The following is a 17,384-nucleotide window of genomic DNA, read 5'->3' as shown; positions in this document are numbered from 1 at the left end:
ACAAAGTGTTGAGGAAAGTGTGAAAGAAAGTGTAGAAATTGTGAGGAATAGGATTTAGGACTCTCTTTGACTGTGGATGACTAAGTTCTCTCTTCTCTGTCAGGCCAGATTGTGTGTTCTTAGCTGGCAGACTGTGAGGTTTACCTCCACTATGAGCCCCAGGTCCACCACATAGTGCTTCTCTGTCTCAATAAGCTCCTGCAGTACATACCTGTAAAGATAGAAATAAGGCATGATTAGTAATCTTGGTAACACTTTATTTTACGGGGTCCCATTTTCAAAAAATTTCCTCATTAGGGAGACCACATTGTAATTGTGTAGGAAGTTTCCTGGAAATGTGATTTGATAATAGTTACAGGAAAAATGGAGAAAGTGTTCAACTGATCGACCTTTAATTAAAGGGAACATATTATTCTAATTTTCGGGTTCATACTTGTATTTTGGGTTTCTACTAGAACATGTTTACATGCTTTAAAAACACATTATTTTTCTGTCTGAATAAACCTGTATTCACCCTCTGTCTTATTAGCAGCCGTCTCTTTAAGCTGCCCTACTGAAAAAAAAATCACGTTTGCTCTGATTGGTTCCAGCTGGGGAATGACTGCACTGTAGCTGCTGTAGCTGCATTTTCTACCCATACATAGTAAAGTTGTGACATCACAACCGTACGGAAGTCCTGACGGCTCGTTCAAAAGCACAGTTTCTGAATACAGACTGTTTGCATTTCTCTGTGAATTGAGCATCATACTTTCACAGTATTTATACAGAAACTCAACCTGCTTTATAATCAAAAAAAGAAAGGGAAATATCATGTTTTACGATATGGGACCTTTAAATAAATCAAATGAATTAGTTTAGCCTCCTAAACATGTTAAATTAAAGTGTTAAAGTTCACTCACCCAGGAAATAATAGTTTCAACAAATTATCTTAACTCAGTGTCCACGGACTAGCTGTTTCCAGGGCTTTGATATGCATCGCACAGTCTTCAGCAGGCTCCATTGTCATGGAGATGGCTCACTTGTCATCAGATAACCTGAGTATGGAACTTCGGTCATGTGATTGAAGCTGCTGAAGACTGAGATGTGGTTGAATGCTCAGTAAAGCTACAGTAATAAGTGGACCTTGAGTTAAGATTATTTTGTCATAGATAAAAATGTCTCTTTTTGTGAAAATTACACAAATATGGAGAATAACAATTACAACAAATAAATGAATATTTTCTTGAGTTAAACGGGTCAGGGAAATTCCTCTGGAAATCAGCAACTGCTTAAAAATGTGTTTGATTCTTTACATTGATAAAAACATACATGCTTTTCTCTAAGGCACTCCTCCTCTCCTCCTCAGTGTCAGCCGCAGCTGACCATTGACTGGAGGTGTCGTCCATCAAGACAGAGCCGCTGTCATCTGGCAAAACACTGGTGGACTCAGTGTCCTGAGAAGGCAGAGGCAGACAGACGGACAGACAGACAAATAAACTGTTTATCAAAGGTCCAATGGCAGTAATGGGGATCATGCCAGGAATAAACTAGGCAAGTGGAGATAAAAAGCAGGAGAGAGATGATAATGATGCAGGTTGCCAAGGTGACCAGAAAGAGTAGAGAGACATGAGGAACAGAGATTGAATGATTCGAAGATCAGATTCAGATTGCCACCGTTAATGATCCGTGCTGTGCACATCAGCCACAGATAGATGGAGAGAAAGAGATTAAAAGATAAAGAGTTAGAGGAACCACAGGCCCCAGAGCTGTAGGAGATGACAAATAAAGCTGTTGAAGGTGCTTGATGGAGTTTTGGCTTCTGGGGAAGAGGAATACATTTACTGCTCACCCGCTGGAAATTACATTTTTGATGTATGTTTGTGTGAATTGATAAATAACATTTTCTTGTTTTGCCACCTGAAGGTTCAAATCCATTTGTAATACATAACAGCAACATTTACGTAAGTGTTTCCTACTACTATCTTAATGCCTGTGAATAGATATGCACGGAGGATAAACATAAGGTCACTCTGATCTAATCGATTGTGTTCATGCGTTATGTACATGACCTTCTTTTCATGCTTTTTCCTGGAATTGATATAATTTCCTGTGGGGGTCCTAGTGCAAAAATAGAATCATTGTCCACGCTACAACAAAGTCTGCAAAAGCTAAAATCATCAGTAACTCAACAAGACCCTCATGGTTGTGCAACCTATTTCTCTTGCACAATAAGTATGCTTATCCCCTTTATGGTCGTACAATGGCTCACAGTCATAATCTGTACAATTGTATCTTCTTGCTAGTAAGTTCTTTCCTCTATTTTTAGATATGCTGTTTCTTTTTTAGCTATTCACTCTCTCCTGACTGTGTAAACATATCGAAGCAGCCGCCTGTCTTCACCTAAATCCTTGTGTCCCGTTGTCCTAGTGAAGCGTAACCTCCCTACCTTAAACACATACACAAACCTGGACACACACCACAGACATTAAGCTAATCCCTAGGACTCCCCTGGTGGACGGCTGCCCCATGGAGAAATAAATACATAGATTGGATAGATATGCTTTCTCCTTTTCCCCTATGGCCAAGATTGTTTACCTGTCATCTAAACTTTGTATTCAAGTTGTGAGTTTTCTATTCCGTCATAGAGACGTGTGTGAGAGAGACAAAGAATGAGGGAGACAAAGCGTAGCTAAGCAGAGCGTCAGAGGTATAGGGAGAGACAGAGAAGTTCCATAAAAACCCTCGCTCCCCCAACTCATCTTGCCCTGCTAGGAGAGCTCCAGCCTGTCTGACAGGTCTCCCCGGCTCCCTGATCACTTCCAGATGTGCTGTGGCAAAGCCCACAGGAAAAAGTTTGTTTTTTTCTACTCGGAAGCCCACAGAAGAAAAAAAATTGACAACACTTTTGGTAAAAGCTGAGGTCATGCTTTTGTGAAGGATCTTAGAAAAGCTATCCTTACCCTTTTTGTCAAAATCTGGAAAATCTGATAAAATCTTAAACTTCAAGTCTCAAGTAAGAAAAATCATCGAAATGTCAAAAAAAAATTTATTGGGTTATACAATAGCAGAAATAAATTTTAAAATATTTTTCGTCTTTTATAATTATAGGTATATATTATATTTTATTATTATATGTATAATTATGCGCATTGCATTGCCTCTTTGGGGACTTACAAACCACTGAATAAGACACTGTAAATCAGTAGTTAATAAAATTATATTGAAGGGATTTGCACATGAGGAAATGCTACTCCTTATGGCTTTACACATGAGGTTTTTCTACATACCCAAGAATATTTTCTGATGCTTAAAGCGTTTGTGTTTTTACATTTCCAGTGGTGGTATCAGCAATTCCTTATTATGGGGATGGAGCAGACAACTCAAAGGACCCATCAGTACTCATACATGCAAGCACAGATCAAAGGTATGGTTCTGTACCAAAGAAGGAACAGTTATTAGGTTCCAAGTGCTGAAAGCTCACAATAGCAGCACCATTTGTTTTCACCGTTTGTTTTTTTCCTGTTTCATAAAGAAGTTGTTTGACGTTTTTATCCGCGGTGCGAGATGACAGACTGTACAACCTGTCCCTACTTCATAAATAATGTGATCTGCAGTTCTTTATTCCTTTTTGGCATTTGTTTAACTGCTGACATACAATCGCAACAACTTTCCAATGACCGAAGAAACCGAAAAACCATTGTGTGTTCTGCTGGAGTTGTGAGATTAGGGATGACAGTGTGAAGAAAAGAATAAAAACAACAATGTATACAGTATAACACTGGACATGAGACAAAAACCACAGCTAGGAGATGACTGACCCACATAATTCTTTCTCTCTCTCTCTCTCTCTCTCTCTCTCTCTCTCTCTCTCTCTCTCTCTCTCTCTCTCTCTCTCTCTCTCTCTCTCTCTCTCTCTCTCTCTCTCTCTCTCTCTCTCTCTCTCTCTCTCTCTCTCTCTCTCTCTCTCTCTCTCTCTCTCTCTCTCTCTCTCTCTCTTAAAGAGTAAGAACACAAAAAGCACTGACCTCATCCCTTTGATGTAACTGTTATAATGGCTTTTGATGTGTTGTTGTTGAGACCGAAATTAGGATTTAAGTGCTCCAGTGTCGATTTACCAACAGGAGACACTCCACAATGCTCAAATGCTCAGATATCATTAATGTTTCACTGTGTGTTGATAGAGCCCAGGCACTGGTGATTCATGCAATATTACTGCTGTTTCTGCCATGCTTACATCTCACTGCGAAAAGGGACCCTCTGAACACCCGCTTAAAATGTTCCTTTGCCACAAGCAACTGACTGAGTGTTTGATGGAGCAATTAAAGCATATGTGCACACACACACAGTGTTCTTTGTCAGCTCACAGTTGCGGAGTCATCTTTCATCACATCTGCCGTTTTTGTGATATATGCTATTTATCTCCAGGCATGTCCTTTTGTTACATGTTAAATGTGAGTCATGCATCACACAGGTCGCTGTCAAGCTCTGCCCTCTGGTCCTCCGGTACATCGATCTGCTCTGAGAGAGCCTTGTATTCATTTGGACTCCCTTACATGAGTGTGTTCTCTATGTGCATACGCATGGGTCTGTATATCTTTGCATCTGTGTGTTTCGTTGTGCTCGATAGTTGAATTACGCCAACAGCAGTGAAGTTAGTCATTTCCAGATCAGGCTGCAGGGCCATGGAGACAACAGTGCTGATGTCACCTACCCGCCAGGCAGGCTCCTCCTCACTGAGTATATCACTGCTACTGTCTACCGTAAACTACAGTCTATGGTAAACTGCCAACTGAACTATAAGTGGCTTTACTCCTCACAGTTTCATTCTCATCATAGCCAATCATTGAGTCTTTAAAACAAAGAGGGTACGCTCAAGTATTTTGGCATCCTATCAAAAATGACTATTTGTATTTAAGAAAGAAACATCAGCTCTGCTTGATGTTGATGACACACACAACAGGTAAGATGGTGTCAGACCTGGGTGTTTGGCAGTGACGTGCAGCCAATCAGCGAATCAGTTATGTAACAGGGGGACTGTAGCGTAGCCGGTGACAGGTCCTCAGGGCTCGCCAGGCCATCTTTCCACTCCTGAAACACGCACACGCACACGCACACGCACACGCACACGCACACGCACACACACATGCGCGCGCACACACACACACATGCGCGCGCACACACACACACACACACACACACACACACACACACACACACACACACACACACACACACACACACACACACACACATCCACAATGTCAAGATTATACAATATCAACATGATGCAAAATTTCTGCAAAGCACATGAATTACAGAACGTGGCGCCATGAGTTCCTGCGGGATGAGCCGGCAGTACTGCTGTTATGTAACAGCATTGTCACCTGCCATGATACTGAGTCTTCTGTGGCTCAACTCTACATTAAACCCGTCTCTACTAATATTCTTGAACTACCTATTGTAAAAAAGTCAGCGTCAGGATGTTGCTTTTAGACTGATACTTTGCATGTTTACACGAAGGCCTTGTGATTATACTGTGTGGGAATAATTCCAAATAATGAGTTTACTTATGAGGTGGTTCACCTCAAATGTGTTAAGGGAACTTGAAGCTCAAAGCCAGCATGCAAGACCTTGTTTGATTAGTTCATGTGACTGGGAAAAAAAGCATTCTTTTTACAACTTCTCACTTCTCACCAGTTCTCTGTGTGTGACAGGCAAGATGGTGAGAGTGTCATCAGTCCTCGGGGGGCTGCCAAGATCCTGGCTGTAGCTGTGGGACGGAAGAGGTGGGGGCTTTCCCTCAAGTTTACGGACCTGACGCTCCCCTTTGGCGGTGCCCCCGACGCTGAGTTTGCGCACAGGGTTCGTGAGCCACTTCTTCAGGGTGCTCACAGAGCGTTTGGAGCCTGGGGAGCTGGGGGCAGAGCTGCCTGATGCCTGCGGGGGCAGAGATGCCACAGATGTGGAGATGCTGCCTTCACTGCCTGCTGCCGAGTATGAGTCTAGAGAAGAAGCAACAGAGGGAGAACAAGAGACCAGAGGGTTATTGGTAAAGCAATCATGCAAAAGTAGAGAACTGATAAATAAGGGTGTAATGGGTCAAAGGGCAGAGAACATCGTGACTTTCTCACTGAGGCTCCCACCATCAATAAATCAATTAATCTATGGACAAAAACAACAATATAGTCTTGAATATTAACTTAAGGGCAGCGGTGCTGGTCAATGAAAGGTGATGGAGGACTGGAGGCAGAAGACGTGTCAGCATCAGGAGAGAATTAAAGGGAGGCATAAAACAAAAGGGTGGATCTATAAATAGCGAGCCTCTTCAAACACAGCTGTGCAGCTGTGAGCCGCACCATAAAAGACGCACTGTTCAGTTTATGTCTAGCAGACCATGTTTTTTATGTTTGAGCAGTACATCCAGTCACATGACTAGCACACACTCTAGATACAGCAGACAGCAGGGGTCGGAATGGTAGAAAATACTCCAGACCAGTTGCAGGCCGGCTGCTGCACAGTGATGTCAGGAGGACATGGGAAGTGAGCTGGGGGGTGGTCGTGGTGGTGGTGGTGGGGGGGCTGGGACCGGACATCCACTTTAAGCCTTTGTAGAAGGGAAGACCCTTGCTTGGGACTGTTTGTTTTTTCTGTCTTGTCCCCCATTTCCATCCTGCCTCATCTACTCAACCCAACCACCCTTCCTCAGTCTTGAGATAGCTCTTCCTCTGAACTGTGTGTCTAGAATGTTTTATCTGTTGTGCAAAAATAGTTCAGTCATGCCTCCCAATTCATCTTCTCGCCCTCGACCTGACCTCTGACCTTTGATCACCACTCTCTTACAGATGGAGAAACACTCTCCTGTGCTAAGATTCACCGCTGTGGCTTATTATTGTTCAAATACAGCTATTTCACACCGGTTTCAGCTGTATGTGACAAAACTGATAACTTAAATGACCTTTGGTTTCTAAGAAACTACACTTTTCAAAAAGCTTGTACTGAGTCTGTGAATTTGTTATGCATTTGTTCATACAAAAACAACACTGACCTCTTTTCAGCGTTCCTTATGTGAGCCACAGAGAAAGATCTTATCACAGCACTCAGCACTAAGACCCACAGCCACACTGACACAGCGTGGCCCATTTTGTGAGTGTGCCATCTTCAAAGGCAAAGCCAGAATAAATTTACAATCCCCCTCAGTTTTCATACTTAAAAGCGAATGAGCTTTTCAACACTTTATTCATTCAATGACTTTCCCTCGGGAACGCAGTAGTAGCAATTGAACTGATCAGTGAAAATGAGCGCTGTAAAAAGTGCAAAAAATCTCAGTCAAAGTGTTTAAAATGAAAATCTAACCTCAGAGCAAAATAACTCAGGCTTCTGACAGGACATCGGTGCCAGTCCACACACATTTAGTTAAAATACCATGTTTATGCATCATAGCTACTAACAGAAAACCTCTTACTTGTCTGTTTGTGTATTTTCACCATATAAACAGCCATTCCTCTGTAATATTTCTCCAGCTTGTCTCTCCGTACATATTAGAGGCATCATGCAGGGTGGCCAATTTCCCAATCCTCTCCTCCCACCCTCATCCACATGAAAGGGTAGAGAGTGTAAGGAGATCTGAGCCTGGTAGGATGAGGGGGTTGAACGGAGGGAAGCAACATGGAGCAGAGAGGGGTACAAAGAAGGGAGACGGCTAAAGCCTGCAGGGAATTGACAGAAAGAAACTTTGAACAAACACTGGATGGGGTCCAGAGATAGTAAGATGACCGGCAGTCTGAGTTCAAGCCTTTACCCTTGTGTGTGCCTTAACTGTAGAAGATATTAGGATATCAAAAAACATCTGAAAGGTATTGGATTTATGGCTGGAACTGCAAATAGCCTGAGGAAAGGCATACAACCATTTTTAAAGCTAGAGAGAAGAGAGAGGATGTGAAAATGACGCTGAGAACATGTGATAACCCCCGGCCCCAGCTATTCTGACCTCTAACAAGGGCCAGGCCTAGAGGTTTGTGTTTCCCAGTGTTCCCTGCTCAGGTTCATTCAGGCCAGGGTTTAGGGGTCACAGTGCAGAGATGCAGTCGCAGTAACACGGTTTCTAACTCACTCCAGACATCTGCTAAGATAGCTTATCATAAAAAAAGAGAGGCTGACACCCTCTCTGTGCCTGGAAGCAATTAAAAGTGAGTGCAGACAGCAGCGCAGCTTCATGATTTGAGACTCTACGTCAGAATGACACAGTGGCTATGTCAAATGTACAAATTTACAACGTGCAGAGTGTACATAATTTATTGGTTTTGTAATGAAGATCGCCAAATCTGCATCTGTCACCATGGCAACTCTGGAGTTCCAGTATGAATCTACGGATCACTGTGGGTCAGTTTCCCTTTTGACCCTGGAAAGCGTAATCTCTGTATTGTTATGAAACCTTAAGCCACTACGGGGACATCATTAACAGCTTTTTGTTTTCACAGTAACGAAAGGAAACTGTAAAACACAAAGGGAGATGATGAGCTTCCCTTCAGAGCAGCATGCCTCCGCTCTCCCTACACATTGCAAGATGAGAGGTGTTGATACCATTATACATCTACCTACACAGAGGAAACTGGGAAAAATATCCTTCCCACTCTCGCTCTGTCTTGCTGCGTGCTGATAGTGCCCAGTGACATTCATCTCAATATTGGCGCTGCTAAGAATTACACAGGCTGATTAATGTGACTTGACTATTGTTTATGTGTTTGTGATAATTAACAGTTAAGGCACAGGTTGCATTAAGCTGGCACGATCTTTGTGTCATCAGTTAATACTGGGTTTTCACCAGTCGCCCACTCACTGTCGTCTGGAAGGCTGAGCAGAGACCGGATGGGAGGCTTGCCCAAAAAGTTGATGTAACGTTAGAGCCGAGTGGATTTCTGCTGAAAACTAGTTCCAGGCGTTCTCTTGATGCTGTTCACTCACAATAGTGAAGTTTGACAGTGCTATTCGACTGAGAGGGCAACTTAAGAGAGTCTGATTTAGGCAGCCTATGCTTCGTTTATCCATAACCAATTTCTGTTGCACTAAATTAAGCTTTTGACCCCCATGTCTGGTCTAAGCATTTTAGATCTGCAACTGATGATTATTTTCTTTTTTTTACATTTTTGATTCATCTGCTTTGATTGTTTTTCTGAGTAACTTGATAAATTGTTTGGTGTAAGACTTCAGAAAAATTGCTCAACAAAATATCCCAGAGGCCAAAGCGATGTCATCAAATGTCTTGTTGTATGAGAGTTTTACAATAATGTAAGACGAAGAAAAGCAGAAATTTTCCCATTTGAGATGTGGGAATTATCAAATATTTGGCATTTTTGCTTGTAAATTGATTTAAAGGGGGACTATTTTTTTGTTCATAATTCATATTGTGGATTAATATTAGTAAACATGAACAACTCTCTCCCAAATCCCCAAACTAGAGTGCCAAAACTAAAATTTTATGTACCAAATTTGTGTCGTAAAGTGTGAAGTGTGGTAGACAGTGAATTGTGCAAGATGTTAAAGATGACACTGAAAGCCCCCAGGGGAAGGTACTGAGAATATTGGGACATTTTCTGTTTCAGAGCTGACAACACTACAATAGAATAAAGCTCATTTTGATATGAAAAAGAAAATTAACAAAATCAGTCTCCATTCATTGTCTATGGAGCAGCTCCAGATTTTACACTTGATGACATCACAAGTTTGAGCCTTATTTCTCTGGTTCCTGGCTTTGAGGGAGAGAGTATCTCAATTCACAAATAGTGACTGAATTTTCCTAGCCCATGGAAACGGCATATCGGAATTCTTGTGTGCCCCTTTAAACAAATAAATAACGATCAAAATAGTTGCCAATTCATTTTTCAGATAAATTAATTGCCTGATCGTTGCAGTTTTAAGTCATGTGATGTTAGTGTTTGTGTTTACAGCGAGCCATGTCCGTTCACAAAGTTTTAAATTTAATTGCAGCTTAATCGAATTATCCAGTGCAATCTGCAACACAGCCTTTCCCCATCATGAGGAACGGAAAAACAGCAGATGTAATATTCTCATGAAGGTCACAAAGCTTTGATTTGGATATAATTTAATAAAAGATACATTTCCTGGCAAGTTATGTTTCAGACAGAAAACAAAAAAGGGTACAGAAAATTAGCAAATCACATCTCAAGTTTGTAGGTGGATGATGTGGATGGATGGGCTGTAAGTGTTGGTCCCCCTGAAGTTTGGCCCAACTTCCCTTTATTGATCAGTTGATAAGTGAGTGCTGCTGAGCCAACAAATCAGGCTAAAAGCGTTGGCTGTAATGGAGCAAACTTGTTCACAGCTGCTCCACTCTGGAGCTCTTTGTCAATCCTACAGCCTCTTGGGACAATATAGGCATCACTGAACTCCACCAGCACACATATACATACAGACATGTAGGTGCCCACAAACTTGCACATCCACAAAAATGGTGCATGTACATTTCTCCAGGGTGGCTGTCCAGATGTGTGGCTGCAGACTGTTATGTGAGGTTCCAGTGTTATCCATCTGTCATAGTAAACAACACACAGCACATCAGAGACAGGCGACCTGCTGGTCACCACGGTGCCATATATGTCAAAATGTCCAGTTGGGTCTAAGAGCCTCTTAGAGCTGCCAATCAATGCCAGCCCCTCACAGATCACAACCCCGAGGGTCTGAGAGTGCAGCAGTCAACACACAGGCACAGGACGCCTGCCTGAGTCATAGCTAACAACTATCAACACAACACCATGCTTATCTTCTTTATTCTTTATCTCTCGTTCATTGCCTTCCCCACCTTATGCACTTCAACGCGGGCTCTACTTGTATATTACATTTCACCTACTCAGAGGAAATGGCCACTCTTCCCATCAACTAGCAGGACCTGGGCTGCACCCAGGCACTCAGATGCGCAGACTGATAGACCTGTGAGACAAGGAGGCACTAAGTACCTGAAGCATATGACTGGAAACCCTTTAACTGTCCTCTGATGAACTAGTAATAAACTACAAGGCCACATTTAAGATATAATTTTTAAGATATCATTGTATACTTGTAATCTCAATGAAAAGATGATTTTTGGACCTTTGGTAACTCCTGACTTTTTGCCTCTCTGTCTCGTTCACCTTTTTTTTTCATTATATTCAAGCCTGTTGGCCCCAGGATGATTCATGTGTATTTTGTTTGTGCTGCTTCTGATGAAAAAAAACTTGGCATTTGGCTGTTTTCTCATTTTTCGGCCCTCCCCTTTTCCCTTCCTCTTCATTTTAACTCCTTCCTTTTAACAACAGGGCATGCCCCCACTTTTTTTTATTAACTACCTTTTTTTGCAATCTAACCCGTTCTATCCCTCTCTGCACTGCAGTGTTTTTTAGACTTTGTCTGGGTCCCGTCCTGGGATCTGGACACACAGCTCCCTCCTCTGAGGAAATGCCCTGCTCTGCCCTAAAGCTGCTGAGACCAGCACAAGCTTGACACGCAAAACCAACTGGCAGAGGAGACACTGACACAGGAGCCAGGGAAAAAGTACTTAGAAAATGTCTCTTCTCTTCTGTAGTGGTGACTTTGACTATTCGACTACAGCAACTGAAACTTCACTCTAGAAAACTTCTTAAATAGCTGATACATTTTTCCAGTGTATATGAACATGTATTTTAATAACAGCAGAGAGAGGGAGAGGAAAAGAGACGGATTGATAGGGAGAGCAGGGATTATTTATGATTAGGGCTGTCAGCAAATGAAGGTTAAGCACACTTGCCAGATAGAGTAAGAGTAGAGGAGGAGACACTGAAGAGAAGAAGGGAAAAAAGGGTGATTAGGACACATGTTTGTGGCTTTTGAATATACTTAAAGCTGCATTTGGTAAAATGTACGTGTATTTGCGGGCAGTAACAGTTTGAGAGAACCACGCAGTCAGACAGACAAGTGAACAGAGATTTCCTGTCCCCCTACTGACCTAGTTTATCCAGACACACATGCACACACTGCTAGGATTCCAGGAGCATGGTAAAAATGATATAGGCGGCAGACACAGTCAAGTGACACACAAACAAGCCATCAGGGTCGATCTCCTGCATCTGCACACTCAGCCAGACTCTAGCATTTCATCAGCATAAAATCAAAGCAATGTTAGTCACAGAAAAAAAGGCCTGAATAGATGATGCTGGCATTAACCCTTTTGTCGATGGAACAACGTGAAAGACTGAGTCAAACACTTCTCCTAATGAGAGCCTATGAAAGATAAGTGACATAACATAAGTAGATCTAAACCACCACTAGTGCTCTACTGTCAAACTCAGGTTGACATGAGTATAGCAACGCATTTAAGGTTTGCTATGGTTTTGCATTTTACGTCACAACTACTGCTTCTATCTTAATCTCTTTAAACAGATTTTGCATATCAATGTAGAATATGTTGGCAACAGGCCAAGATTTGGGTAGGAGGAGCAGTTGGGGCTCCATTTGTAGTATCGGCTATTGTCTGACAACCATTTAGCTTTTCCTTTTGCTCTTTCTTAGTAGTTATTTTCATTCATATGCAGATATTTGTTTATAGAGACCCCGTCTCTTTACACCAACTCCATTCTTGTGTCTCAATTTGCCTTTCGGACTTTAAACAATGACTGCCGCTCTGAAGGGGAAGTTCTGGCCTGGATATCTACTGACCACACCAGAAAGTGGGAAATAGCTGTTGCCTTTAGAGGCTAAATCGTCATCAGACCGATGGGTTCCAAGACTGCTTCTATCTCGACCAAGGTTTTAATCAATCCTCCGGCACTTACTTTGCATCTGAATCTTACTTTGTTACAAAAAAGGATGCATCATTATGAGTGGGCAGCGCCGATCACACTCACTTTCTGTTAAAAACATTATTCTATAGCTCAATCCAAGATTGTTTCAAACTTTAAAAAGCTTCATTCAGCTTCATTCAGCTTCATTCATTCAGCTTCGTCTCAAATTATGTTGACTCGTACTTGTATCAGTGTTTTTGTCAAACACTCTCTTTCACTTTAATCAGAATGATGTTTTCATGGTCAGAACAGGGTTTTGATCATTAGGAAAAAAGAGGAGTCATTAAAAGGTCAGTGTAAGCTGAATCTGTTATGCTGCCAAAGTATACAGTGATGAGAAAATCACACACAGCTGCTGGTTCTTCTCTAACTCCTGTTTTTGCCTGAGGCCTTCATCACATACCCTGGCAAAGAATATTTATTTTGCCCATTGTGATTTGACAGAGAATTTATCTAGACAGATGTCATGTCAAGTAGGCTGTATCACAGATGACTGATACTGAACCATACTTCACTTTATATCTGCAAAGCCTAATTTTACATGAAGGTTCCAGATCAAGTGGTAGAAGAAGTACTCCGGAGCTTACTAAAATGTGTACAGTAAAAATGTTGTAAGAAAAAGTTTAAACATTTTAAGTTAGTTAATGTAATAGCATCAATATATACTTAGCGTACTAATAGTTAAAGTACTCATTGTGAAGAATGGCCCATTTCAGAATAATCTGCATTATATTATTGGATTATAATTATTGATTTCCAGCGTTTCCACACACAAACACACACACACACACACACACAAATAAAGTGAGAGTTTCGCACACTCCTGTTTAAGGGTAAACAAGCTGCCATCAAGCCTGAGGTACCTGAGAACACAGAGCAAATTAAAAGCGATTGTGATTCCATATGGCAGCAGTGGCAGTGGCAGTCAGGAGGCCTGCAAGGAGAACTAGAGACAGAGCTGTGGTGCCTGCTGGGCCGTGGGGGTGTGGAGCCTCTCCTCCTGGCCCCAGCCTGCCTGAGAGCTTTGGTACTTTTAGCTCTGGGCTCTGGGCTCTTGCTGTTTTTCATGCCGGCTGTAAACAAGGTCACTTCTCTGAACTGCAAGTGACCAAAACTACAGTATATGCCTAAACGAGTCAGATATGAATTGAGGGTAGGTTTTTTGTTTGTTTTTTTACTTCCTGAACTGAATTCTGCAAAAGTGGCATAACATACAATCACGTCTTTAGCCTCCTTAAGACATACTGTTAATGTGAGCTAAACATAAGGGTCACATGTTGAAACCACAAAAAGTAAAAGTGGCTCTATCATGCTGATCTGGCAAACTGTGTTGACCTGCGGATGTTAGAGATGTGCTGGTACAGTTATTCTCAGTCAGACTTGATGGGCTTTCCAGACACATATTCTCATTCCTTTCCATGGCTCTACACCTCTCCCCACTCTCATCGCCATAGCAACAAAACCCAGAAGGGAGAGAGAGTGAGGGGACAGCCGCACAAAAGATTAGCCATCAGAAAGAAAATCAACCAACACATGTGGGCATACACACTCACATTTACACAAGCCTGACCGTAGCACACATGCACAAAAAGAGTAATAATTGGCAATAGATTTGCATCAATATTTATACAGTAACACATTACTAAATATGTCCATGCCTTATTTGTAAAACACTGCTGTGCGCACAAAGCATGCCTTTGAAAAGCTAATTCCGAATTCAACAGAACCATCTGCACCTGTCAGCTCAGTCTATTTCAGATCAAATCCTGCATTTGGAGCAAGAGCTCTCCTTATGGCCATTAAGAGGGTGTCTTATGAATACGCAAAATCCATTTGAGTTTTAGCCCACCGGAAGACCCGGGGTTAAGGACCACCTGTTAATCCATGGATTGAACAGTGTTGACTACTTTATGGATAATCATTTCTGGATAGGTTAATAAAATCTTATGATGAAAGTGAAGCAATAGAAGGTACACATATTGTCAGGGGGTTACTGCAGTCTCTAAAAGACTGTTTATATCCTCATTGTACACTGAACCGTTTTGTTAGCAAACCATAAAATGAGCCTATGTTTTCTTCCTAGTCATCAGCAGGTGTCCTTTTAGTGTTACCAAGGAAACATGTTATTCTGATATAGCCTGGGGGTAAAAGGATTAAAGCTATGGTTGTCTTAGTTTTGCTGCTACAACGAGGCAGGCAGTTGTACAGAAATAAAAACCATGGAGATTTTTAGAGGGGGCATTATGCCTTCATTAGATGTCTTACTGTGAAGATGCTGACTGGAAACAGAGACAGATGGGGTTGACATGCAACAAAGCTGAAATTTGTAGTTTTCGTCTTAAACCACCAAGACTGGTTTAAAACCTAAAGTATTAGCTGTAATAGACTAGCTACTGGCTATCTCTGAACTGTGTGTCTGTGGTAACAATCAATGTAACCTGCTGACTACTGACATCAAAGTGATCTGCTGACAAAGAAAAAAAAGTATTTTGGTTTGTTAACAATGTAGTGGAGCAGACAGAGGCATGGAGAAAATTTGACCAAAGACTGCAGGGACCTCTTGGAAATGTTTTCTTTGCTTTATTTTTTACCGAATTTCTCAGAAAGCTCATTGTACTTTTTACCTTCTTCCACAAGACACGTTTTCTACTGGACAAATTCAAGAAGCTCGGCCAGCAATGATTTAGCTTTGATTTACCAAGAATTAATTTCATGAGGAAGTTACATCTCATATTCTATTATTACATTAAAGCATATAAACATGTTCTAGCAGAAACCTAAAATTCAAGTCTGAACCTGAAAATCAGCATAGCCATGGTAACAACAGGGTAAATTCAGGTCACAGTTCAATACAGCAGTGATGCTTGATAAACTGATTTTCTATCTCTAGAGTTAAAGTGTAACCAAAGAGTTTAGGGCTGCCTTCAACATACTGTGTTGCATACTTAACGCAATGGGTGGGTGGATGGACCCTGACATCCATTGTTTGAACTGTAGATCTGATTACGAACAAGGTAACCTTTCCTAGACGCAACAGGCAGTCATTCTCAGGGTCAGTAAATATAGAATCAGAGATCCTCGGCTCCTCTGAATTGTAGTCAAAGCTTCAACACAACGCCACATCACTTTGTCACTTTCCATTGTTTGCTTTGTGCACTGTTTTGGAAAGTTTCTCAGCAAGGCCTCTATCAAGCGTTCTCTGGGGAGAACAGCAGAGGAGAGCAGCCTAAGGGGTCACTGAGGCAATGGTTGTAGTCCACCTGTTGTGAAGACTAACAGTAAGCATGCTCCAATCTTGCTGGATAAAAATATGTAGAAAAGACATGGGGTTTTTTTTTCTCCAACTTTACTCAATCACACTTCTTTACAGCACTGTTAGAATTTGACAGAACATAAGTGAGAGTGAGTAAAACAAGAGTAGCAACCAAGTTTTAATAGAGTAAGAACAAATTTCATAGACACCCCTAAAGACTGCAGACATAAAAAGAGCCATATGGTCTGAAAGTGGGGGTAGGATCACAGGGGGAAGTGGCTCCTCTCCCCCTCTGCGCTGTAGGAGAATTCTTTCTAAACAAGGTATGGAATGCACTCCTGTGTTTCATAATTTGTTCCCTCATTCTTCTCCTCTGCACGTTTACAAACAGAGCCCAAAAGAAGAGAAAAAAATGAGGGAGAGAAAGAAGAGGAGAGAGGCACATAGCAGCCTTGGAAATAAGTCAGGGCAAGGCCGTTTAGTGGAGCAAAGAGGAAAGAAGACTGAACTGTTAAAAAAAGGAAGATGGTGAAATGAAAAGGGGATAGGACATAATTAATAACCGTCTGACTGGCTCTAGGCCGACCAGTCTGAGAGAGAGCCGGGAGAGAGGAACGATGGGAAGAGGAGGAGAATGAGAGAAATGAGAATGCCCCAGGAATGATCTTAATGCTCCACTTGGTGTTCACATTCCAAGCCGGCAAATCATGCTTACATTTAGCCCCAAATTCAGACCGTGTAATTCCATCATCCAGCTGGGAGACTGGGAACACTGGTTAGCTGTGCAAGTCTGCTCATCCTTTCCTTTATCTCACTGTTATGGAGACCCAAACGCAGGAACCTGAAGAAAATGCTTTGTTTCAAACGTACATACAAGCAAGGCAAAACAGGACTCAGCATAACAAAACCAAGGATGCAATAAGGACTGAACTGAAAATCATGGCTTAAAAGCTGGTGGGGGGGAGGGGGTGACTAATAAACCAATGGAACACAAAGACAGGAAGTAAGACAAGACATAAGAGGAGAGTGGCTTTCAAAATAAAACAGGAAATAAACTGCTGTAAAACCAAAAAGATCATGACGGTCCATTTCTCCCTCTCTAAGTTATTTTCTCTGTTGCATCTGAGCGAGAGAAACAATATGGAGGAGATCCGTTGCACAGCAGAGAGGAGACAGGGGGTTGGGCAGGAGGGCAAAGAGGAGATGACGAGGTGGAGGGTGGGCCGGGGTGCAAAGTTTAAAAATATCTCAGACTGCCGAACACAAGGCTGGGCCACAGCAGTCCAGCAGCATACCTTCAATTTCAGCTATTTTTGTTGCTTTTTCCATAATGTCTGAAGTCT

The 17,384-nt window shown here is 41.9% G+C and overlaps 1 protein-coding gene across 2 annotated transcripts in view; it reads right to left on the bottom strand.

Annotated features, from left to right (window-relative positions):
• Positions 1–17,384, bottom strand: part of arhgef25a (Rho guanine nucleotide exchange factor (GEF) 25a) — a 35,353-nt gene that overhangs the window by 9,095 nt on the left and 8,874 nt on the right. For both annotated transcript variants that reach the window (XM_083920721.1, XM_083920722.1), the window contains exons 2-5: positions 5,674–5,981; positions 4,957–5,067; positions 1,309–1,433; positions 145–211 (exon numbers count right to left, since the gene is read on the bottom strand). In XM_083920721.1, the coding sequence (XP_083776847.1) occupies positions 145–211; positions 1,309–1,433; positions 4,957–5,067; positions 5,674–5,981 (611 nt within the window). The remainder of the gene's footprint in view (positions 1–144; positions 212–1,308; positions 1,434–4,956; positions 5,068–5,673; positions 5,982–17,384) is intronic.

The sequence above is a fragment of the Echiichthys vipera genome (assembly GCF_963691815.1).
Source record: "Echiichthys vipera genome assembly, chromosome: 9".
Lineage (NCBI taxonomy): Eukaryota > Metazoa > Chordata > Actinopteri > Perciformes > Trachinidae > Echiichthys > Echiichthys vipera.
This window is presented reverse-complemented; position numbering and strand designations above follow the sequence as displayed.